This window comes from Pipra filicauda, unplaced genomic scaffold, assembly GCF_003945595.2.
Source record: "Pipra filicauda isolate LSUMZ 115617 unplaced genomic scaffold, ASM394559v2 scaffold26_size5592650_pilon, whole genome shotgun sequence".
In the NCBI taxonomy this organism is placed as follows: domain Eukaryota; kingdom Metazoa; phylum Chordata; class Aves; order Passeriformes; family Pipridae; genus Pipra; species Pipra filicauda.
In genome coordinates, this window is record NW_024104387.1 from 582,922 (window position 1) to 608,974 (window position 26,053).

At 40.5% G+C, this 26,053-nt stretch overlaps 1 protein-coding gene across 4 annotated transcripts in view; it reads left to right on the top strand.

Moving 5' to 3' along the window:
- The window catches only part of PTPN5 (protein tyrosine phosphatase non-receptor type 5), an 81,944-nt gene that overhangs the window by 20,391 nt on the left and 35,500 nt on the right, over nucleotides 1-26,053 (top strand). For all 4 annotated transcript variants that reach the window (XM_027737248.2, XM_039382438.1, XM_027737247.2 and 1 more), the window contains exons 2-3: nucleotides 1,695-1,805; nucleotides 25,159-25,340. In XM_027737248.2, the coding sequence (XP_027593049.1) occupies nucleotides 1,706-1,805; nucleotides 25,159-25,340 (282 nt within the window). In that variant the 5' untranslated portion in view covers nucleotides 1,695-1,705. The remainder of the gene's footprint in view (nucleotides 1-1,694; nucleotides 1,806-25,158; nucleotides 25,341-26,053) is intronic.

Here is a 26,053-nt window from a genome sequence, read left to right on the forward strand (position 1 = left end):
AGAAGTAATAACGTTTTATGCTGGGGCAACCCGTTCAGATATCAGAGCCCTTCGTGTCACAAAAAGGTAGCGTAAGGAGAGCTGTATAAGGAGGTGTAGCATCCCTTATTAGATCACTTGATGTAGTTTCGGGATACAATTTGGCCTTCAGTAGTGAGCCAAGAGGCATCAATTCCTTTTATCCAGTGGCAGTCCCTTATGAACTCCAGTTACTTCTTGGTTCCACACTTCATGGCCATTCTGCTGGAGTGAAGTGAGTGCGCTGCAAAGCCTGTCTCTTGGGAGCTGTTGCACAGAACTGGTGATTATGTCATCAACAAGTTTGAAGAGCAGTGGGGGTGCTGATGGTATACTCAGAACTATCCACACCATCTTTTTATGGTACTTGTTAGTTGTTTTTAATGGCATTTACTCTGTAAAAGAAGGGTGACTCCCTTTGGGTCTTTCCTGCAAGACATCTTTTCTGGTTTTGGGCTTTGACTGAAGAAGTCACATCAGAAAACAAACTTAATAAAAACATCTAGCTGAAAATAATTGGTTGTCATATTTTCCTGTGGAGGAGGGAGAGGTGTTTCTAAGTGGCTATAAAAGTATAAATACCATCTGTGTGCTTTATGCTTATTTTTTTTGGTTTTAAGAATAACTTCTGGATTACATTTTGACACACATTGTGTACACAGACAGTAATTCTTATTCTTGGACCTACATAGTTCCTCCATACTATGTTTGTATTACAAGTGAGAGAGACAGCATGTATCCAGGCCTTTACAGCCAGTTTCATCCTTTTACTTAGTAATCCCTTGTCCTGGTTACCAGAGGATGGCTTAGTGCTAAGATGGGCTATATAGGATGAGGTGATTTTTTTCAAAGAGTTGTATCAGGTCTGTGGACTTCAGGAGGCTGTGAATGAACTTGCCTGATGTTTGCAGTGTGAGGTCTTTTAGAAGTAGATGACACATAGGCCTTGAAGGCAGAGCAATTCATAATCTGGACAAAAAAATGCATCTCTGGCCCCTCCCTTAGCTGAATGAGTGAAGAAGGAAAAGGTCCTTGCAGTTTGCTAGAGGTCAGTTTCTCTCTACATTTCTGCATGACCCTCTTTACCCATGTCTTTGCCATGCTTTGAGTGGCGTGTTGGACACACGGTCTCTGAGGCTGTGATGGACTGTTTCCAAATTATGTATTCAGTTAGCCCCGCTGCTTAGTGAGTATGACACATTCAACAGTCCTTCACAAATAAGTAGTAAGGGGTTTTTCTTGTACTCACAAACCTTTAAGCCCTCTCTGAGATTTTAGTGAAATGGGGTGTTATGATTTCAGGTGAAAGCTTTTTCCATGTGGTGCAGGCGGCTCCTAAGAGAGCTTAGCTTATGGATTGCTTCATTTTCCTTAAACACTGAAAGATTTTATGGCACATACCCTTTGGATACCTGGAAGGTTTCAGGCAGATTCCAGTTCCCGTAAGCAGGGAATAAGCAAAAGCAATGGTATCAGTAACAATACAGGAATACATTTCATCTCCCTTCTGTATTTGACCTCACCCCACATCTCAGTGGCTTGACATTTTCTTTATGGATGAACATCGCATCATGGTCTTTTAGAATTTATTGTCATGACAAATTGTGTGTAAAAGCCCTGAATGGTTCTTAGACATCTGATAGTGTTAAAGCTTCAATTTTTCACTTATTCTTCAGGATTCTAGTGCATGAAGGACGTAAATGATAATCCCAGAGGACCATCTGTCCTGGAGCAGACATTGGAACCAAGCTACTATGTGACTGAAAGAACTGAGTGCAAGTCAGATGGTAAGTAAGACAAGGAAGATGAGATAATCATATTATACCTTCAGTACAGATGAAAAATACACCCATACGCTGTTTCAGAACTTGTCCTAATTTTCTTGGAGAAAGAAAGGAACAAGGGAAAAAAAAAAGGAAAGGAAAATTCATTGTAAGTTTTAAATGTTTTTCAATGCCCAATTAGTGTGAAACGTCGCTTTTGCTAGGTCTTTTCATAGTGGAGTATATATTTCAGTTTAGCTGTGGTTCTCATGTCATTCAAAGGGTCCATTTTACCTCCATTGCCTACTTGATGTGTAGGAAATTCTTTCTAGCTCAGATTTCTAAGGAAGCCTAGAGGATTGAGCCTTTGTCTCCTAAAAGGTCTTTAGAAAGTCCTTTTAAATCCAGTCCATAGCTGTCTCAAACACTTTTAAAAAATTTATTTATTTGTGGTAAACAGTAAGTAAATTAGTTTTGTTTAGTCATCAAGGAAGTGGGTGTTTCCAGTTCTGGACTTTTTTCTAAATATACTCTGTCTCTTACAGGAAAGTGTTTCCTGTCTGCACAGTGAGGGCTCTTGGAGCAACTGGGCTTTGTACTTTGAGTCATGTGTCCAGTGTATATAAACCTTTTTTCTTTTTATTGGTTAGTGGATTTATTTATTGGTTACAGTTAATGCTGCCCTGGACCAGCCTTTCATAGCATCTTGCAGACTGTTGCAGTTTGTGGTTGTTTTTATGGTAGAGAAGCCTGTTCAGCTGGATGTGAGTGGGCCTTTGGTGTCAACTCCACACTGTGAGGGAGGCCTAGTTTATGAAAAGAGGATACTGAAAACCTTTATTAAGGTGCGTTTGGAGGGCAGAAAATGTTCTGTATGCAAATAAGCTGTAAGGTGAATGGGTTTATTCCACATGCTGTATGCTTTACTTCTTAAAAACCCTTTATGAGCTGTGATCTTTTATTATTTATGTAAGAATCCTGAAACCTATAGATATTTCTCCTGGAAATTTACATTCTCTTTACAAATTTAGATATAAGCGGTCAGCTTTGGCCAAACTAACAGTCAATGCTTGCCGTTCATTTGATGGAAGAAAGGATGCACTTTCTTTTCTATAAGCTAAGAGAGTCATGTTAGTATTTTACACTTTTTGGTGTTTTTTACACCTTATCCAGACCCCTTGAGGCCACTGTTAAACCTAGGCCATAAAACATCAGTGTTATTTAAGTTTTTATTGAAGTGGTGTGTAAGTGTGCCAAATGATTGGAAGATTCATTGTGGTAGAACATGTACAAATATACAGTAAATGACAACCACACGCTTTTTGCCTCACAGCACTTATCCTTGATAGTTTGACAGAAGTAAAACCACAATGTTTTATGTTACCTGACCCTTGTAGTCATAGACTATATTGATTTCAAAGCAAGATCTAAACACAGTTCTGCTGGTTATACAAAATAATGAATTCAGAAATCACTTTGCAGAGTTTATCAAATTTATCCCTGCACTGAGATTTCTAGTAAAATTAAGTTAAAAGTATGGAGTTAAACCATGAGTGAATTTGTTCCATCCATTTACATAGAAACCACACACAGGTCCTGTTTTGGAACTGGATAGTTAGGAAAAAGTAATTTATGTGCTATGAATCCAGTATATGATCCTTATGGATAATGAGGATATTCAGAGGTCTTTCATGTTTCACTTCCTATGAACCATGTGTTCGTGCACAGACCCTGAAGGTTGTTCATGGAAAGGATCTTTAATCCAGCAGTGATACTGGCTTACTCTTTATATGTGGGCAATACAAAGGGAAGTTTTTCAAACAGTTTTGTTTTTATTGCAGAAGAAGGCGTGGGTAGTTCTGCCTTGCAGAATAGCTTAGCCTGGAACAACCCTTATGTGGGAGGGCAGAAAGAAAAGATCGACAATCATTTATCATGTGACACTGAAGTGGAATAGTTCCAACAAAAAGACTTTTGCTAAAACTTTCCAGCTGAATGTGAACTGAAGGTCATGCATTTGCCTTCTTGTTAACATGATAGCACCAGCATGGAAGCACTGGTAACGTGCTGTGTGTGTAGGCTGCCCCTGGCAAGTGCGCTTGCTGAAAACGTACCCTGTAAAGGCCTCAGTCTGAGGTGGCTGAACAGACTAGTTTTGGCAAAGATGCTTAGAAAGTATCACTGACACTAATTTGAGGGAACGTTCAGGTGTATAAATTGCAAATCTATGTCTTTAGAGCTGATGGAAGATGCTCTAATAAATGTTTGAAGTAAAAGTCGTTGTCCAGGCATTGTCACAGGACTGTAGACTGCTCCTTGTTTCAAATCTGACTAAGAAAATGGTGTCATTCAGTTGAGCTGTCACTAACACACTAATAAACTTGGCTATTGTATAAAATGTTATATATAGTGTGGCCAAAGGTTTTTTTGTAGTTCCTAAGTTGAGTAATCAATAAAAATCATACAAAGAAAATCTTGTTTTCATGGCAGGGCATGGGAGCTAATGAGAAGCTTCTAAGGCACGGCTTGATTAGGGTAGGTTGGAGGGCAACGTCAAATTCTGAAAGATACCTTGAAAAATTGTTAAGACGTGTTTATACCAGCCAACAAATAGGGATGGTGAAACCATAAAATGATTTACTAGATTGGAAAACAGTCATTTTAAGTAACTGAAAGGCTATTTATTTCACAGAACTGCCTCGTGTTCACATGCTCACATCCAACATAGTGTATGAAGCAAAAAGTATGCAGAGTGAAATTAAAACTAGATGCTGTTCCTGAGGATTGAAAAGTTTTTTGCTGTAGCTGCACAACATAGTAATGAACTGCTCTTGTGCGGGTGGAAAACAGGATACAGATAAAAGAGGTCACATGAGTCTGTGGGGATGAGCAAAATTAACATGCTATTTTTGAAGGAGTGTGCACTCGGGTTGGCATTTTAAAGCGAAATTCTTTCAGTTAAAGCTTTATTAAAGCAAGTTTATTCTGCAGTGTGTACACAAAACACTAAAGAAAATAAAACTGGTGGAAATCTGTTTGTCTCTTAGCAGCATTTAAGAATCAGAGAGATGAAGAGGACGTGGCAGTTTGCAGCGCCAAGGTACACTGTATCTACAGTGTACAACTGTACATTCACAGGGACCCTAATTTCAAAAGATTCATTGTGGTAGAACATGTACAAATATACAGTAAATGACAACCACACGCTTTTTGCCTCACAGCATTTATCCTTGATAGTTTTGACAAGTATCTATTTGCTGAATTATCATGTACCACTTTTAGTTCTATGGTCCTTATTGATTTAGTACAGTTTTAGTACAGTTTTTTTCAGTATTATCATATCTTAATGAAGTGCTGGATTAGTTCTTAGGTAGTTTTTTGTTGGTTTTGGTTTTTTTTTTGTTAATTCTTCTTGCACTTGATCCTTTCTCAGGCTGGACAGGTGGCAAATGACTTGACTTGCATAAAATGGTTATCTTGCTTCACATTAAGTAGGAGGTATAACTTTGGTAAACATGCATTTGTAATTTAAGGACTTGAACCTGTTGATGCTGTCCCCTGGTGTATGTTTATTCCTCTGCCAGCTCCATTAGTCCAGCACAGCAGTCACAATATCAAGGATATCAGATAAGACTCTGTTATTCAGATGGGGATTTTATGAGGCATTTAAGAGAACTGATTATTTGCTTTCCGCTGAAGTTCCAGTGAAAGTTGAAATTTTTGGTCACCTTTCAGGCATCCTGCATGAAAAGACAACAGAATCTATTTGCTGATACATCCTGGATCTCTGTGTCGCTAAGTACCTTTCTAGGTCACCGTGGAGAGATTGCCATTCATCATGTCACTGTAACTAGAAAACAGTGAATCCAGCTGGTCTCTGGCAATGCTGACAGCTTAGTATTGGTGAAGTATGCATTGTCAATTTATAAACTGTTGCAGAGATTTACCTGGAACTTCAGAAGTCTTAGCAGGTCACATCAATCAGGTTAGAGCATGCAGGTTTCTGAAGACAGCAGTTTGTAATGGTGTGCTATGAAGTGCTGTCTGCTGTCTACAATCTAACAGCCCAAGTAAAAGACATACGCAAGCTGATCTACCACAGTGTTTTGGTGCAAAGCTCCAGCTTGTGATTTGGGTTTCCCCTGCACAGTTATTCTAACCACTGTGCTGCTGCTTCTGCAGCAGCTGCAAGTCTTTCCTTACTTTCCAAGAGGATGTACATCTGTTTTCTCCAGGTGCATTCCATCGTGCCTCTTTTTCCCAGATATGCACTGCATTTTGAGTTGCAGTGACAGAATGATTTGGGTTTTTTTTCCAAATTGATAAGATGGAGCTGCCTCTTACTTGCTTGATGAGTCAGTACCGTGCTTCCAATGATAAAATAACCAACTGAAGTGGAACGCACCTGAGTTTGGCCTCACATGCACATTCATTTGATCACACCAATTATTTGTTTTGGTTTCAGTCTTTGAACCTTAATGCAAGAATGTTACTTGAAAACTTTAAAGATTTATTGACAATCATGAGCACATACTGACATGGGGCATACTTAATAAGGTATGATTCAGGAGTCCTAGCAGAAGTGGGCAGCTGTATTTCAAAAGTAGATCACGGAGTTTGGTTTTTTTACAGCTTCTGTCATTCCTAGGAGGATTGGGGTCCTAAATCCAAGGTAAAAGTACATTCTACTGTGTCTCTGCAACTACACAGGCAGCAAAATAGTATTTCTGGTCTGTCAGTCTCCTCCAATGATTATTCAGGACTCTTCTGTCAGTCCTCCTTTCACCATTCATATTAGGACAGTTTGCTCTGCTCTTGCCTCTGTGTGTAGCTCCTGCCTTTTAAGCTTGATCTTCAGGAATAGGGACTGTGACAGAAGATAAACCTAATCACATGCTCTTTGTTAGAGTGAGGTCTGGAGGGCATCGTCTTTGTCTTTTTATTTCTTGGTTTCTGCTGAAGGAAGTATAGACATATGGACTTCAGGAGCGCAACATCAAACTCAGGTACAACCCTGCTCCAGATGGTCATAGAGGTGAAGAACTGTGGTTTGTTCCTGCTGTGCAGTCAGATGTGGCAGCCTATGCACACGCATCATGTCAAAAAACAGGTGGGACATGGTGGCATATTCCCTGAAATGGCATTGCTTGGCTTGGCATGTCTACCTGTAAGGCCATGTTCTGCCCCTGTGAGAGCTGACAGAACTATTCTGTCGAGTTCTATTAGACCCTGGCTAGCACCGTGATACTTCCCCATGTGGGACTTTCTCGGCTTTTGTGCAGGTACAAATATCATAAACGTCACTGCAGTTTAAAGTTTGGAATGATGGGCTGTTCTCACACTGCCCAGTATGTAGTGTTTGATGTTACCACAACTGCACCTGTGTTTTCTTAATTGTGAGTGACAATAGGCACATTTATGTGCTGTATCCACAGACATGCAATTAAAGGAAGCAAAAGCACATGGTAGACAGCAGTTTGAAAACTGTGTCAGTCTCAATTTCAAAAGCAACTCTGCAGTATTGTGTCCCTGTCTTTCAGTGTGAAAGGGATTCTGTATGTTAGGCTGCTTTTGAAAATGAAACTTAGACCCATCTTTTGAAGAACAATTAAAGTTGTTTCAACAGAACCACAGTCTTATCTGACTGGATTGGGACTTCTGAAAATTTGGCCTCTTGATGCCCTAAATGAGCTAGGGAGAAGATATCCACCATCATGTTTCCCACTAGAAAAATGAATCAAAATCAATATCTGATTTCTGCAGTTTTGCCTTTGAAATGTTCCATTAAGAGCTCACAGTTGAAATTGGGAAGTTTAACTAGACATTTTTTTCTGTTTCAAAGTTTAGAGCAAGATATTCCCGAGGAGAAGGAGGGTAGACTGTCTGCCCTAACTCTGAGATTATTTAATCCCCAAGAGGGAGGAAGTTTTCAGTGTACTGTACTTCTTGCATATGCTACCTTGTTTCATTTGAGCTATTGCCAGATGCTGTTTTTAGTCTCCACTCAGTGCTTCTGTCAGGCTTTCACACTCCTCCTCCTCCTGTAGGCTTCTCTTCTATGACCTTGTATTTATTTTCCTTCTTTCATCTCTTATTAGATATTCTTATTTCCATTATTCTCAAGCATAGTCAGACCTTCTTTTGTCACCTGTATTTTGTCTTCTCCTTTCTCTGTTTGTTACCGCGAGTCCATTATGGATCTTAACTGGCAAGAGTGGTTTTATAGGACCTGGTTTAATGCATTAGAGCAGATATTTCATAAGTCAAAAATACCAGAGAGCCTGTTTCATGGATGTGAGATCCAGAACAGTGCAATATTTTGAATTGGGCATGTTGTCATATACTAAATTTTAGGAATGCCTCATGGTCAGTGTTTGGATTGGTGGACTAACTGATTAATTAATGGACAAATTAATTGCATAACTACAAGCTGAAATAAGCTGAAAATCAGCCTGGTAAAACAACTAGTCATTTTTGAGAACAGAACCTTGATGATAAGTGTGTGTCTGTGGCAGTTTTATAAACTTATTTTAGTTGAAGCAAACCACCCTTTGGAAGTCTAATGTCATCACAGCATTTCAAACTTCTACTGTTTCATGCCTTCTTGACCTCTGCCTTACCAGTCTGTGAATTGTGGTTTCATGCTTTCCTTACATCTGCTGGTGACATCCCCATGGGGAAATGCAAGAAACCTCAATAAGCAAAGTAGCTCAATATGGATAACATAAGGAACTGAATTGTTGGGGAATACCATCCTCAAGAATTAGAGGGTTTAATGATGGAACGTTTTCTTCATTGTATCACTGTTCTGTCTTGGAAAAGAAGTCTTGGAAACCTGAGACCTGCTTTATATTTGTGCATCTTCTTGTCTCTTTCCGCCTATACATGATCTCTGATCTTTGGTAATCTGGGCCTGTTCTGTGTCTTCACAAGGTAGAGTTCTTAGAGGAGGGACTGCAAGGATTGGCAGGGTAATAAAGCTGATGGAGGGCAAGCATTGACTCATGCTTAACTGTCCAAAAGCAGTGAGGAGCAGTCTCCCAACCTTTCTACTTGAAAAGAGTTGTCAGAGATGATCATGGCATGGTCTCACCTGTTAGATTTGTTAGATTTTTCAAATGCGGTGTGTTACACCAGGAAATATCGTTGAATGCAACTTGGGAGTTCCCCATGGCTCTTTCACCACAAAATGCACCTTCCAATTGAGATCGGGCCATGTTGCCAAAAAAGAGCCATATTCAAGCGTGTTATTGAAGGAAAGAACAGAAAGGGGAGTCTGCCTTGGTGAGCCTTCCTTAGGAGCACTCAGAGTGTAACTGAGGATCTTAAACTCTCAGATTAAGCAGAGAAAGGAGAGATTTGGGCACTCCATGAGAAGAGCTTTTTGGGAGGACAGAAGAGGAGCTGAGTAAATACTGACATGTTTATTGTTTAATGGTGCATTTTCACATCATCTGTCAAGCTTCCTTTAAAAGTACTCAGCCAGCTATGGCTTAACTGTAGATATTTTTCATACTTACTTCCCAATGCAAGGAATTGGCATTTTAATTTCACAAATAAATCTACCAGCTCGTTAAACTTATCCACCTGCTCATGCAAATGGAAGTCCAGCAAATTCAGTTTGTTCTCATGTGCTTTTTTCATCATAGCTTTCTGGTTGTCTTCTAAGTTCTTCATAGTCTATTCTGTTCAGATTCTGCGTTGCACTGTATTCTATATAATTTCATCCCTTAAATTGCACCCACCACCATGATATGTGGTAGCACTGGGTTGTCAGACTGTTCTCCCCATGGGATCTGAATGCCTCTTCACTGTAGGCTGCTGGCTTTCTGTGTGCTACACCCCATGCTGTGGTAGCAAGCAGCCTGGATAGTACTGTATTGTGGTTCTTTGCACCTACCAAAGAGCATGAATGCTTATCCGTGTCGTTAATGACATGGATCTGGTATTGCTCTATTTTAAACTCAGCTGTTTAGCTAAAAGAATGTGTTATTTAAAAGAAAAATGCAATTTCACCTGAAAGTAACTGGCCAAGTGAAATTTTATTTAGTCCCAACAATAGATGCCATTTGCTGTTGATGATTGCCATCATGGCACGCTTTAAGTGAGAACAAACATACTACCCCCCTCCAATACACACAAGCCTTTTTTCCTAACAGATTTATTCATTAAGCATATGTTCAAAGACTACAGCTATTACCACTTTTAAATAGAACCATTTTTTCATTGCTTTTCATGGATAAAATGCCACAGTGTTATGAAAAACCTGTTAATGTTCCAGATTTAATGAACTAACATGTTCTATTAAAAGTCCTTTCTACTCAAGTTGTTGGACAATAGATTTTGCTGCCTTGCAAAGGCTTTAGCAGTTTGTATGCCTTTACCTTCCCTCTGTGTATGTTAATATGGTCTCTTACTTCTGAGCACAGAAATAGAATAGAAGGTGGTTAGACTGCAAGGCTTGGTCCCAACTTCCTTGCGCAGGCAACATTTCTGCTGAAATAGGTAGAAGTTTCATCTGACCAATTTTGCAGCCTTTTGAGAAGAGGGATGGCACTCTTGAGAGACACTAAATGCCTTCCATTTTGTATGCCTTCAGTGGGAGACAAAGAAAAATACAGAAAGCTTTTTCAGAATAGGTCATTTTTCTTCCTGTCATGTCTGTTCAGGGGTCTCAAAATGGCTCCTTTTAGCATCCTTTGTGCTCACTGGTACTGACAGGTTCTGAATGTCGTTTGCCAGGACATTGAAGAGCCCGTGTTATTTTCTGTAGGGAAAAAGGCTTTTGCAACAGCTCTAAGGTGAAGCTTCCTTTGTTCTTGAGATTTTTCTGCATGCCACTGAAGTGTTATTTCTATTGGATGCACATATAGGTTCGATGATGCTATGTCCATTCAGCTGGTAAGATCATTTCAAGATCTGTAGAGATGAAAGGATGAACTATGTTATAGGTATCCCTCAAAAATAGGACTTGGTACTGCCTTGCTTCATCTTTTGTCTTTTGTGCCTCTGTTCAGCGTATCTGAAATAGATCACAGGGCTTCTACCTGGGCCATGCATAAAATGCTCTTGTCCCTTCTTATGATCTTCCCAACATAATTAAGGCTACTGTGGTGGTTTGACCCTACCTGGAGGCCAGGTCCCCACCAAAGCTACTCTGTCACGCCCCTCCGCGACAGGATAGGGGAGAGAAAACATAACAAAAGGCTCATGAGTTGAGACAAGGACAGGGAAAGATCACTCACCAGTTACTGTCACAGGCAAAACAGACTTGACTTGTGGAAATTTATTACCAATCAAAACCATTAGGATAATATTTTAATCAAATATTAAAAACTCTTTCCCCTCACCCTGCCCTCCATCCTGGTCTTAACTTGATTTCTGATTCTCTACCTCCTTCCCTACAGCAATTCAGGGAGATAGGGAATGGGGGTTACAGTTAGTTTATCACATGCTGTTTCTGCCACTGCTTCCTCCTGACGGAGAGGAGTCCTTGCCCTGTTCCAGCGTGGAGTTCCTCCCATGGGAGACAGTCCTCCATGAACTTCTCCAATGCAGTTCTTCCACAGCCTACAGTTCTTCACTAACTGCTCCAGTGTGGGTCCCTTCCAGTGAATGTGGTCCTTCAGGAACAGGCTCAAGTGTGCAAGGTCACAAGTCCTGCCAGCAAACCTGCTTCAACGTGGGCTCCTCTCTCCATGCATCTGCAGGTCTCTGCCAGGAGCCTGCTCCAGCATAGGCTTCTCACAGAGTCACAACCTTCTTCTGGGCATCTACCTGCTCTGGTGTGAGGTCCTTCCAAGGCTATCTACACCCCTCTGGACCTCCATGGGCTGCAGGGGCACAGTTCCTTCACCATGGTCTGCACCGTGGGCTGGAGGGGAATCTCTGCTCCAGCACCTGGAGCACTTCCTCCCCCTCCTTCTGGACTGACCTTGGTGTCTACAAGGCTGTTCCTTTCACATATTCTCACTCCTCTCTTCCCTGGCCACATTTACTTCTGTACCATAACTTCTTTTCCTTCTTAAATATATTATCACAGAGGTGCTACTACCGTGTGATTGGCCCAGCAGTGGGTCTGTTTTGGAGCTGGCTGGCATTGGCTCTGTTGAACATGGGGATGCTTCTGGCAGCTTCTCAAAGAAGCCACCCCTGTCGCCTCCCCACACCCTGCTACCAAAACCTTACCACACAAACCTTTCCGGAAAGGACCAAGCAAGTTTGTTGTAAGCAATCGTCAATGGGAGTTGGGGGGTGCAAGGAAAAAAATCTCTAGTAGAGTTTTCAAGTAATGTGGAGGAAGACAGAGGTGGGGTGGTTTGAAAGCGCTGCACTGGTCCTTAGAAGCTAAGAATGAGATTTACAAGATTACTCAGTACTTTGTTCTTCATATGAAGTAAAGTGTGGGAGGAGACTTGGTATGAGGCACTTGGCATCTCCTGTTAATGCAGATGAAGTGTTCTGGGTAGCATAGCAGAAATATAGCTCTGTGGATGAAATCTTGCTTCCCATTGACACATACTGTCACCCACCCTTCATAAAGAGCATGCTATGGAAAGCAATTGACTACTCATATTTGAAAATATATTACATACCCAGCATTTTCAACATGGAGACAAAACAGTGGGGCAACTAGGATTCATAAGGATATGTTTGGTGCCTTTGTAGTGACCTGAATTATAAATGTTATGAGATCAGGAGCTTCTGAAAAGAAAGAAATGCTTCAATCAAGATCAGAGACAACAATGTTTTTAAAATTTGTGTTGCATAGTCGAGGAGGTAAAGTAATTTGTTGTGTTTTCATCCTCAGAATAGGAGATACTGTGACACCTTTTATACCTCTAGCAATGGGAGGTTTTAAGTGTGCCTCCTTGTCAGCTGTACCTCCCACAGATGCAGCATACCTGCCTTGTGCTTCCATGCAACATCAGATCCTATTCAAATCTTCTCCAGAAAGGTCTAGGATTAAGGTATAAAAAGCATTTCTGCAATATTTGCTGGAGTACAGAATAAAAACCCCCTAGGCTAACTGTGATCCCAGTCTTACTGTGGCGCTAGAAGTAGAAAAGCTATGCTGATCCAAGATGGTGCTTGCTTCCCACCTTGGAGACCTGTTGATTAATGTCAGCTCTTGCTAAAGTAACTCAGCATGAGGCTCTGTGGTATAAGAGTCACCTCAGGTCAAGCAGAGCCTTGGGATATGTGTGTCCATTAGAGGTTTGTTTCTTTGGATTGTTTTGTAGAGTGAAGCTCGGGACTGTAGGCAAGTCATGCAAAATCCTCCCAGAATAATTGCAAAGTTCATCACCAGCGTGTGCCTTTTTGTCTCACCTTCTCTGACAGAGATCCGTAACAACTTGTGCATGTCTGCTTCTCTATCTAGACAAAACATTGCTCAGTGCATGTTTCCTCACTGGGAAGAGGATGAGAAGACAAGCTGTTGCTTTCTTTTTTTTTAGTTTACTATTTAAGGCTGTGTATCCATGTTGAGAAGCAGAGTATAGGAACCCAGACAGACTAGGCACAGGTAAACGAAGTGGACTGTTACCACCTCCTACATGCACTATTCCCTTTTTGTGCTCCTATATGGATAGCTAGGGAGAAGGAGAGGTTGAAACTGTTATGCTTACCTAAGAATGCCCCTAATGTGAAGGGACTGCAGTTACAATGGTAGCAGAGTACTGAACTGGAAGCAATGATATTTAATTGTGCAGGGTTTGCATTAATGGAGTAGCCCTGGATGGAAATGGGGCTCTAATAAGGAGATAAAATTGAGTGTGGACGTCCTGTTTCTGGATGTCCATGCCCTAGCTGTACAAGTGCTTATTCTGAAGCCTAAGTTATAGTATCTGAGTGAGGCTGCTGCTTTCTGAGGAAGCAAAGCAATGCAAGCATAGCCTTTTTAAATGCATGAAAGTGAAATGCTTATACTTGGCATAGTACCCTTGGGGCATGTATCAGGTTTGTGACTGAAGATGATTGTTGAGACTGGTCTTGATATAATTTACTTTGCTCAGGAAAGAGAATGTCTTTGAAATAAACATTGAATGCGATAGTGGCTTTCCTAAATATTTTTGGTGAAGGCTCCAGGGCGTAAGATTTGAGTCACTTAGTAAAGCAGGCTATCCCCAAATGAATGACATCAAAATGTTCACATTTGAACCTGGCAGGAAGCCAGCGTATCACCCATCTGCTTCTCATTCACCAGAGCAGAAAGCGGATCTAATACCTACAGAATGCCAGGCTAGTAAGTCACTGAGGTGAAATTAGAAACACACAGTGGTATTAGCATTACAACTATAGAAGTTATTCATTTATCAGGAGAAATATGCTTTTTTTTTTCAACGGTACCAATGTGCTAACACCAATTTAGATTATGGTAGTATGAGTAGTAAACACTTTCAAAAGTGTATGATACCAGAATGTGCTCATTTCTTTTAATTTTCAGAGTCACTCTTGTATTGCAGAGGCCATTTGACTGTGTTTAAATTATTGCTATTTTTTGATTAGGCGTTCAGGCATGTTTAAGTATATCCTGCAGTTAAAGACTAAAGGTACAAAGATGATAATTAGGGTTTGGAAGAGGAGAGTTGGTTATCCTGTTTCAGAGAGTTCAAGCCTGTACATTTCAATCTGCGTTGTTGTGCTGCTGACAGTTGTCCCTGGCAGTGTTGCCTGTGCAAGGCTGATTCATGAGCAGTCAAAGCCTTACCTCTTCAACTGTGGAATTACAGAGCTGTTTTTTGGGTTTCTATTTTCAGTGTTAAAAGGAAGTTTTCAGCCTGGAATTAATTTGGGACAACCAACTCCACTGAAACTCAACTAGTATTCTGTTTACAAAGGCTCAAGTCACCTCCAAGTTATCACCAGGCACTTGAAAATGTTCACTGAAGAAAACAATATAACAAAGAAATGTATTCTTTATTTAAAAATACCTATTTTTAAAAATTGAATCTAATTGTTAAGTGGTAACCAGACGTACCTTCTGTAAGGGGGTTAGTAGGAAGGGAGGAAAGAGCCTTACGAAAAAAAAAAAAAAAAAAAAATAAAAGCAAAACCAAACTAAAACCAAACCAAAGAAGCTTTGAACAGAGCCCTGATTGAAAGGTGGCAAATGCTAATATGTGTGGGTGTGATACAAGTTAATATTCACTGTCTCTGCCCGTTGAGGGTCTGTGCTCACTTAAGAGCCGTACTTTGACACCATATTTAATATTTTGTTTCAAAGCAAACACTGCTCGAGGGGCCCTAGCTGCCATGAGAAATGGCATAGCCTTTAACTTGACGTTTCACAGGAGAAAAGGAAAAAGGACACTGCTTAACAACACATCTTGTGTTTAAGACCTGTAAGCATTAGGAAAGCCATTAAGAATAAACCTCTTGTGTATTTGATTTAGTAGTGGGAGTATGATTTAGATGTGGATAAGGGCATAACTAGCCTTGCATCGGAAATTAAGAGCAACTCCCCCCTTATTAGTAGAAACATAGCAGTTTATAATGAGTGTTGGACACCAGCAGTCAGACCCTACAGATGGTACAGTAGCTCCCATATACTTCCCATATGGTTGCTTTATCTGACAGTCCCTTACTGCTTCTGATGGCTCCTAGGAGTTCATCTTTGCTGTTTTTCTAGAGCAGAGAGCCTGAGGATTTTGTTTCTTCTCACTCCCAATCTGAGTGAGGCTTACCCCTGATTCGGAGTGGTGTCAGCTGGGTGTATCCCCAGCTGCTTCTCCCTTGCAGCTCTGTTTCATATGAGTTATTATGGACTAGAGATTTGGTGAGATGATTAGGTAAGTTACTTTACTAACCCACTAAAGTGGCTTAGGTATATTTTAAAGCAGTCTATAATACTGTGTGGGACTCCAGGTCTGGGAGGGGTGCTGTCTGGAACATCTTGTTTCTTCCAGACAGGAAGAGTTAGATGACAGCTCAAATGAAGTGTCCCATACACAAACTTCAGTGAAACTAAGTCTCTGGTGTCAGGCTGCATCCTTCCCCCTTCAGGAATGACTTCATATACCAGAGTCCTGTCTTATAAAATTGTCTTTTGCAAATTCTTTTGATTATTTGGGGAAAAAAAAGAAGACTGTATGGAGGCAAGGAAATTTTAGATGATTTTGAATTTTTCTTTTTTCTTTCCCATATTTCTTTTCCTCTGCAGTTATAATTTTTTCATGAATTATTTCTTGAGCAAGACCACTCACTCACTGGGGGGGGGAGTGGAAGTTGATATAGAAAGGCATGTTAATGCTGTGCCATTAAACTCTCTGAGACTGGGTTTTATCTTTGCATTTCAGGTTTATAGAGCACAAGCACATTTTCAAGCAAACAGATTTGCACCAGAATCACTAAGAAGCAAAACTGAACATTACCTAAGAACAGATTGTTTCTCACAGGGCTTACTTTTTGAATCACTAATTCTGCTTAATAAAACAAATCCTTATTTAGCTCCTAACAAGCCCTCGGTTTTTCTAGTGAATGCTAAGACTAGCAGTAGGTAAAAAGTTAGTCTGAAAGTTAATCACAGTTGTCCTGGTTTAGTATGAAAGTTAGTTTCAGAAGTGTTTTTTCAGACATTGATTTAATAAATTAGGAACCTCCTGGACATTTTCTTCATGGCTTATAAACGGTACTGTCCAGAAATCTAATCACAGAAAAAAATACTACCTTGGTAATTTAGTTAAATGTATGTTTCTATATGTACAGTCCAACCTAATAGTAATCTGGACCCTCTGTAACCATGATAAATATATTTCTTGCCATTGATAGCAGAGTCCCTTTTCTGTGCAGGAATTTAATAGGTATTAGGATATGTTGATTCCTGTTATGCTTGAGTTTTTTGGATCCTGCAAGAAAATGGCTAAAATTTTTTTCTTCATCTTCTCAAATGATGAAGGTTGGAGCTGGTGGCCATTTCCACTGCAGCAACTCAGCTGAAGATGCCCTTAGGAACTGGAATCTATCCAGGTGGTATTTTCACTTATCATTGTGGCAGCCAGACAATTACTACACAGTACCTGTTGGACTTTTGAAAAAATCATAACAACTTGAAAGCTCTTATAAATCACAGAAAAGACGGAAAACTTCAAGGCCTCATCTGTACCCTAAATTCTCAGAACATATCAGCAAGCACATAACATCGGTGACTGACTGGGAATCAGATGAGGTTTGCAACTTGTTTGCTGGCTGGTCTTCTCTTGTTGAAGAATAGGGGGAGGCAGTTTGTCTTGCAATCTGATATTTCTCTTCTCCATTCCTCTCTCTAGCAGCTTGCAGGCTTGCTTTTATATATGACCCTGCGGTATCATAATAATGGTCCTGGGTGAACATGAACATTTTTTTTGACTTCACCTCTTTCTCTCCTCCCACCCACCCCAGATGAAGTGGCAGGTGGACTGAGTGGGAGCAGTGTGAAATGAATGCAGAGAAAATGTGTGACTCAGCAGTTCATCAGGGAGCTGCTGAGTGAAAAGGCAACTATTCTCCTCGCACACTGGCATCAGGTTCCTGTTCCCTCAGAGATGAGAACAGGCCACTTATAGATGGAGCTCTGCGTCCCACCAGCACGGTGAACTTTTTTCAGGAGAACTTCTTTCAAGTAGAGAGGAAAGTTTCTTCTTTGAGTTTGTTGCCAGGGAAAGGGGAGAAGCATTAGGCTAGAAATACATAGACCTCCACTGCCTGTCTTGCTCACAGATTTTATACATGATTTTATTCGTTGCTTTCTTTTTCTCTTGATGTGTTTTTTCCTTTTGGTAATCAAAGTTTGCCTTAAGCAGCAGCCAGATTCTACCACTTGAGCTTTAGAAGTGCAAGCCTCCAGTAGTTTTCCTGGCTAGTAGATGACACCCCTTTTCCTCTCTGCACTGTTGTTCAAAGAACTCCGCAGAGAACGTTTGTCTTCCTCAGAAGGAGGCTGCTGGATTTAGGTATGCTAGCAGCCACTCATGGACAAAGCAAGTGAGAAGGAGAATTATTATTTGTGTGTTATCCTCAGTTGCACAAGGGTGAATTAACCTTCTCTCTTCAGTGTGAGGGAAAGACCATTTCTAAGCAGTTTTGTAATGGTACAAGAAGTTGTTTTATTAGCAGTTTCAGTGACTGTCCTTCAGAAAGGAGAATTGAAGTAGATTTTTCTCTGACTAATCAACAGCAGGTAGACATTTTATATCAGTGATTGTACTTACTAAAAATTGAGTTTTAAAGCTGTAATGTGCATCATTGTCACAGAGTTTTCCCAACACACACTTGCAAAAAAAGCAAGAATGAGGTGGTGTTCTCTCAAATCTTCAGAGAGCCTGAAACAATGTCACTTGAGAGCTGTTGAGCAGCTGAATTCCTCTTGATGGGCATATCAATCCAGGAATTGGAGTGAATGAAATACAAATATTCTTGGCTACTTCCAGTGTGATCATTTTAGCGAAAATATTCAGCTTTCCCAAATGTTATGAATTTCAGTTGTTCTCCACGTAGCTATAAATACCTCTAGCTTGGCCCAGCTTGTTCTTACAGTCCAGGGTAGATACACTTAGTGCAAACTGAAAGCATTGTAAGCTGAAATTCATTTCAGATTAAGTAACACAGGAGACTGATAACTAGGTTGCTGGTCATGTAGACTGAAGAGGCTTCCATTCCTCTGTAATGTGTCAGAGAGGGTAATTCCAGTTTCTTGGACCTCTTACTTAAATTGTTGGTATGCCAGGCTTATTTCTTCTTTAAATTCTGTTACACGGGGGTGACTGAAATCTGCAGTTACAGTTTGCAGTCCTACAAAGGACCACTGGTTTGGTCTAAGTGGCTTCCAGTTAGATATCAAACTGATTTTAGAATTGCTTTGGTGCCTGGCAGTGTTTAGTGGTAAATGTAGTGAGATACGTGGATCTCTCGGGGTTGTTGCTAGTGTTTGAATTAAGCTGTCTGATACCTCCTGAAGTAGCTCTCTATGTGGTTTTGCATTACAAATGCAAGATCTACCAAACACAGGCTCTTGGCAGCTAAAACTTGGACTTTATCCAGAGTGAAATTGGAAGTATTGAGGCTATTACATTGTTGTAAATCCCTTCTATCTCCAGTCAGCCAGTAGTAGGTAGCTGTAGGGTGCATCTGTGAATATTTTTCTTTGCAGCTCTTAATCTGGATACTTTTAAGGACTAGGTGCTCTCCTCCTGAGCAGTATTCTATTCAGCCATTTGGAAAACATAATTGTATTGAACTCTTGTAAACAGAGCAGGTCAGGGATTAAGCACAGTAACAGTTGTCATGATCAGAAAGGTCAAAAAAATTAATAATGGAGGAGATGCATTCTTAGGATAACAGCAAAAACATTCCCCGCTTTCAACACAGATCATGAAGTCTTCAGTGTAATTTTTGACATAACTTATCAGATGAGTTATGAATGAAGAGAGCATCAAGAAGAAACAAACTTAGCTTGGTGGTGAATTTTGTCTGTCTGTAAACAGTAATGATGCAGCTTCTGTCATGTTTACTACTTAAAATATTAGATTGCAGATTATAAAGAAGTTCAGTAGAAGTTTCAGAATTATAAAATAGTGATCCATGAGTTGGTTTCCTGCAGAATGAGGAAAAAATACACAAGTTGTGTTTGCTATGCAAGTATGAAAGGTCCTCTTCCTCTTACCCACTTCCTCCCATACCACTGCAGTGCAAAAGAAAGCTAATTATTTGATTTCCATCCTTATCATTCTGCAGTGGCAAGCAAAAAAAAGAATGTTTTCTTAGACATTACCTTTCTTCTAAAGATTTATTCTTTGGATAGACGGGCTGTCTTTTTACCCTCCAGCACAAGCTGCCTTTTGTTCATGTGCACTCTGAGGCAACTCATTCAGCTTTGGTGTGTCTTGCCAGCACCTGGACTTGCCTGCAATCAGGATGTCTTATGATGTGTGTTTTTAACAAGGTCTTGACCAGATATGTGAACTGTGATGCCAAGGGCTGTGTCCTGCTTATGCAGTTTAGGTGCATGTCAAAAGAAGCACTTGCAGTCCCATATCAGTAGTGTACATTCATCTACTGTTCTGTCATCAGTAGCAGGTCTCCCTAGCAGTTAGATGGAAATTGGAGACAGTGATTTCAGTGGGCAGTTGTCTTTTGATATCTGAAGATCTAAAAGCTATACATGTATTTATTATTCTGGTGTGAAGTGTTGGTAATCTTGACGGATGTGAAGTTTGGCTGGTGTGTTCATGCTTTGCGATGCTTTTATGCTGTGATCTATTCCTATAAATTCTTGCCACTCACAGCCATCATGAAGATAGGTTCAGAGGGGTATGTATCTCTATACACCCTAAATGATCATGGGAAAATGCAGCTGAGCATCGGTGGTGTGTTGACTGCTACAGCTTTAGAGTTGGCAGAACAGGTGAGGCCTGTTTTTCTCTTGTTTTGTGAGTCTGGCAGGTAATTCACAAAGCCTGGGGTTTCCACCCCCAGTGAAGAAGCAGCCACCATTGACAAAATTTATATTTCTCAGTGAAGAAGCAGTACCATCCAATCCTTCACAGGGACAGTGTGATGGATTTACATAAATGTCTAATAACTGTAGAGCAGTATATTGTCATTGTTGGGGTATATTTTATTTCTGTTATAAAAACAATTTTGATGAGAAACAAGTCTGTTGCTCAAAAATACATTATTAAATTAAGTCTGCCAATGGAGCTGTGTCAATTCCGTGAGCATTAGCACCCATGCACAAAAGAGGACACAAGTTCCTTTAAAAGTGTTAATTTCATTAGGAAATAACAGCCACGATGTGCGGTTCTGGGGACTTGTTTTTTGTTTTGTTTTGTTTTTCACTGAAAGCTTTAAGTATGAATCAGTTGAGTTCCAGAGCTGCTAATGCCTCACCCACAGCAGGATTTGATGGGATCGTGGCATGTTTGTTACTGTGAGGTTTGTTGGCATTGCTACAGTGCCTTTTAACATTTCAGTTAAGCCTGGTACTCTAAGCACTTGTTTTTCTGAGAGCGCATATAGGCGTTGTTTCATTCTTCTGCCTTTTATGTACCCACATATAAAGTCAGAAAATTAAAGATATGGAGACACAGGGGTTTTAAAATGGCCATTTTCAGAGTTACAGAAGCCAGCTTTTACCTCCTGAATGGAGAAAGATGTTTCCCTATGTATTATTCCATAGCAAAGTGTTGTGCCATGTATTTTTGGCAGCTTGTATTGGTGGCAACATTTAAGGAAGGAATACAGGATGAATGGATCCCTGGCGTGATCCAGAAAGTTCCTTACCCTGAACAGCAAGGACGAGGTTAAGTTTATGGTGCTGTTTTGAAATGTCTGGTTGCTTTAACAAGCCATATGGCTGCTACAGATGTCAGAGACCTTTTTAATTCTTCTGCCAAAGGGTTTTTTTTTTTTCTAGCAACCATAGTCCTGCACCAAAGCAGAAGTATTTGTGGAACCTGAATCCCAATCTTCATGATGCAGGAATAGAAGAGGATATCACATGGATGTTACATTTAACTGTCAGTCAAATCACTAAGAGAGGAGAGGCACGATTCACTCCTGGATGTAGTCATCCTTGCCAGCTCTCTCCAGACCTTCATATTCACCTTGAGACAAGAAAGCTTTACTGATGTCTCACTCATTTATTACCTCATCTGGGCACTGAAAGAATCCAAGCCCCATTAGGGCAAATAATACAGGAATATAGGATTGCAAGATGAAGTGTGAGTGGTAATTGCAGTATTGTTTAAATCTGACATAGTTAAATCAATACAGAACCCTAGGTGGGAATCATTATGTTTGTTAGAATCTAATCTTTTAGGATTTGGAAGAACAAATGTTTGAGTGAACTTTAATTAATATAGGCCTTTTTCTTCATATATCTAAGACATGCATCTTAATAAATTCCTTTATACATATGGATACAGGCAGTTCTCCAGTGTTTTAGTTCTTGTCCCTCTTGTCTTTTCTTGTATTAGTGCGAATACCTGTTCATAACAGTTTCAATTCAGCAGAGCTGGAATCCTGGGCTCCCAGGTCCATAGACCAGGACCTTACGCAGTGAAAATAATTGAAAGTAGAAGTAATCTATTGTCTTTCATATAGGGCAGTCATAAGAAGGAGAATTTGACTCCTCCAGTTGTACAGATGATACTGAACAACAATGGAATTCCAGCAATTGGACTTCTGGGCTGTGGAGAGGCATAGATAGATTCCCATGGTTACAGACACAGAGCAGTCCCCTAACTTTGACATCTTTGTTCCAGAAGGCATGTGGTTAAGTGGCCTTCACATTGTCATGTTAGAGTCAGGATTTTGTTTCCAGCCGAAACACAGATGACCTTGTAAAATCTCAGGCTGTTACAGATATGAAACAAAGAAATTCTGTTTACCTACTACATAAGGCAGGTGAACAAGCCTTTGGTCAGTTAAAAGAAATCTTCTGAAATATGAAATATTATGACTTATAAAAAACAATTGAAAGCTGAGCTTGAAATCTGCATTCCCTGACTCCTTGTTGGGTTGTCTTCCCAGTGATATTTTAGTTCTGCACTGTGTATATTTTATCTTGAGCTTTGGGGAGGAGTATCCAAGAAAGGAAGTTATCGGAATTTGGAAAAACAGTAAATATGTTCATTAACCATGCTTAGGGACAGAGATATATCATATCATGTAGATAAAGGAAAAGTAGAACTTAAAATATGTTCAGTGAAAATAGAAGGCTAGAGACTTTAGGAGCAAACAATAATAAACTGTACGTAAACAGATATTTCTGAAGGTTTAGTTCTCAGCCACAGGTGCATGTCTCTCTGCAGGGATGACAAAAATAATTTCTGACATCAAGATTCTGTCCCTGCTAAATTTCAAATTCCTGTTCCAAAACACAGAGCAAAAACATCACACAAAAATATCAGGGAAAAAAAATTGGCAATCATTAACAAGTGTTTTCACCTCAATTCTTATTCAAATCCAGTGAGACATGAAGCATTTTAGAAACTTGAAAATTTGCCACTTTAACTGTTAAGATTTAGCACATTATAGAAATGAAAACAAAGGTCAGCATTTAAAGTATTTAGGCAGCCTTAACTGTGGCTGCTTAATGTGGCTGCTGTGTTGTCCTCCTGGAGAACTTCTGAGTCCAGCTCTATGTGGTGTGGTATCAGAAGTCAGGTGTTAAACGTAAATAAATAAACAGACACCAAGGACTGTGTCTGTCCTCTCTGAGTTTCTTGGAGATGTTTGTCAAGGACTGTAGATCACTGGCTGCAAGCCTGAAGGACTGAGAGGTAGAGCTCCCATGATCTCTTGAGCGGTATTCCAGAAACTTTCTGCTTTTCCTTTGAAAAGCATTGTTTTCAAGTGATTGTCTTCCAGCATTAAAAGATACATTGGTGAAAGTGAAGGGTGGGATTGTTGACACTTGTGATTTTTCCTCTTTAGTTCCGTATTTTTCCCTGTTTTATTGACCTATATTTAATATAAAATTTTGGTAGTGTTTAAAAAAATGAATGAGTCCTTCATTAATTTTGGCTGAAAGGGACCTGAAAGGTTGTCTAGTCCCAACTGCCTTGCCATGAGTAGGGACACTTTCCACTAGAGCAGGTTGCTCAGGGCCCCATTCAACCTGGCCTTGGCAAATGGGTAATTTCAGCATGTACCTGTGGTATGAGATACATGGGGTTATGTCTATTTAGATGCACATTCTCCATGTTTCCTGAGAAATATCTATTTAAAGACAATGAAATAGTTGCATACAACTGGTTATACCCAGCATGCCTTGCTGAGGCCATTACTCATCATGAACTGACATGAACATTTTGAAAATGAGAAACCAGTAACCTTGAGCTCCTGGGGAAACACCTGACAGTACACTGCAGATGCGCCTTCTTGTGTCTCTGGGTCTCCCCAGTCATTATGCGATGATGACCCTCTCGTTACTGGGCAGCTGTGGGAATGGAGACCCTTGTAGATGAAGCCATCAGTGTTTTCTAAGCACCTTGTTCTCATGTGCAGGCATGGATGTCCTAAGGTTTGTTTCAGTGAGGGGAGGGAGAACAGTAGCAGAGTGGGAATAAACATCTCATGTTCCTGCCTACTCTCACATTTTTCTATTATAGAAATCAGAATGAGATATTTTCATGAATTCTTACTGTGGTGAGACCCTCAGCTGATACACAGGTCCTTATGTTTCATTTGTCTGATTAGAACTGTGGGTATTTTATGGGTCCTTATGTGACCTAGAGTTACTGTTGTGAGACGTTTAGAGAACTGCATGTTGAAAAGAGCTTTTTTTAGAAACTTGACCTCAACAAATGGTTTAGGTTGGATATTAGGAAAAGGTTCTTTACCCAGAGGGTGGTTGGGCACTGGAACAGGCTCCCCAGCGAAGTGGTCACAGCACCAAGCCTGACAGAGTTCAAGAAGTGTTTGGATGGTGCCCTCAGGCACATGGTGTGACTCTGGGAGGGTCCTGCACTGGGCCAGGAGTTGGACTCAATGATCCTTATGGGTCCCTTCCAACCCAGCATATTCTGTGATTCTCTGAAACCAGGGAAGGACCAATGATGTGGCCTTTCCCTGGGACACAGGTGGCTGGCTTAGGCTTAAGGCTGCAGTGCTGTACACAGGGCAGCCTTGGGGCTATCCTCATGTAGAAAAATGTGAATCAGTAATACTTACATCAAGTGGGTCTGATCTTTCACTCCTTTTAGCTTACAAATTAATTTATATCTACACAGACTCTGTTCAAAATACTGTTACTGAGGGACTAGCCACTCCAGCAGTTATTTCCACCAAACAATAGCATTACAACATTATTAAATAGCTCTTGAATATGAATTCATCCAAGAAGTAGGTTATTAGAATAAAGTCTATTTTATTAGTGCCTTAGGATGCTCAGCCAAAACCTAGAGCCCTTGAGCACTATTCAGACTCATAACATGAAATAATCTCTACCTCAGAAATTTATAATCAAATTAGACAAAGCAGACAAATAAGGGCAAAGAGAGAAATTGAGGCAGGAAGGGACAAAATGGGTTCTGTGCTACCATTTAGCTGGGAAGTGTGTAGCTAGGCAATAGCACAGATAGTTTCTTTTAAAAAGTAAAAATGAAAAGGTGCAGCAATGTAGATGAGAATTTATTAACAACAAAGCCCAGAATCTGCACCTCCGGAAAGAAAGGGAAAATAATTTATCCGCCCACACTCACTTTTTTCTGACGAAGGCAGGTGAATAAAGCTGCACTAATCGAGTGTGACGCTCACAATCCTGAGCTGCACTTACTGATGCGGAACTGAGAGGTAACCATCGTCTCCAGGAAAACAATAGCCCTCGCAGCCCCCGCGGTGCCTGCAGGGTCACACACTATTCATCCCCTGCACATGTCATTTTCACGTGAAGGTTGTTCCAGTCCAGCTGTTATGGAGTCAATGGATGAAGCTGAAGGACAGCAAGAAGAGCTGAACAGAAAGGAGCAGTCCCTGAAAACCTCTCAGAAAACAGCAGTGCTTGGTTGGCCGCCCCGATGGAATGGATTAATGCCTGGAGACAGCATGTATCTGTTTGTCCTCTCACAGATACTGGTAAGGCAGTTTGCCATAGCTTTGAAATGCTGGGACCCTCCCTCTAAGCTGTGTTGCCTTGGGAGGTCTCCTCCTCATTTGTTGTAGATGTAGCAGTGGACATAGGTGTAGTCCTCTCATTTCTGCAGCCGCCTCTTTGCCTTGAGAACAGCCCCTGCGTTTTGATGTCCCAGACTCCCATCCCATTTACTGCCTCACTGCAAATGCCTCCTTTGCCCAATGACTGATCTGATCTCCCACAAAATCCATTTTCTGTAGCTGGTATGTATGGGGGTAAATACCCATCTTGTTATCAAGTGGATCAGGAGGTGTATCCCAGTAAAGTTGTGGTGTACCCTTCACAGTCGGAGATGAGATTATACCTCTCTGTGAGTACATTAAGTATAGCATCATTGCTTTTGTAGTTTTATGTTACCTCTGGTGTGTGCAGCACCCAAAAGTGGTTCAAATGAAAAGTTCCCATGCGGGTATGTTTGTGTGTGTGTGTCTATTCATAGTGATGTCTATGCGAATGTTGCTTATTTGTGAGAGATTTCAGAGAGGCCTTAATAGTCTTTTAATAACATAGTAATTTCATTGAATTACCAGTTCTGATCTAGAAGAGTTCAGAAGTCAGAGGAATCTGTTGCTCTTTCAATGTACACCTGGGCAGTCCTTTTTCTAGTCTGGATCAAAGTAAGCCTGCATAACTCAATGGTGCATATCTAGTTAAT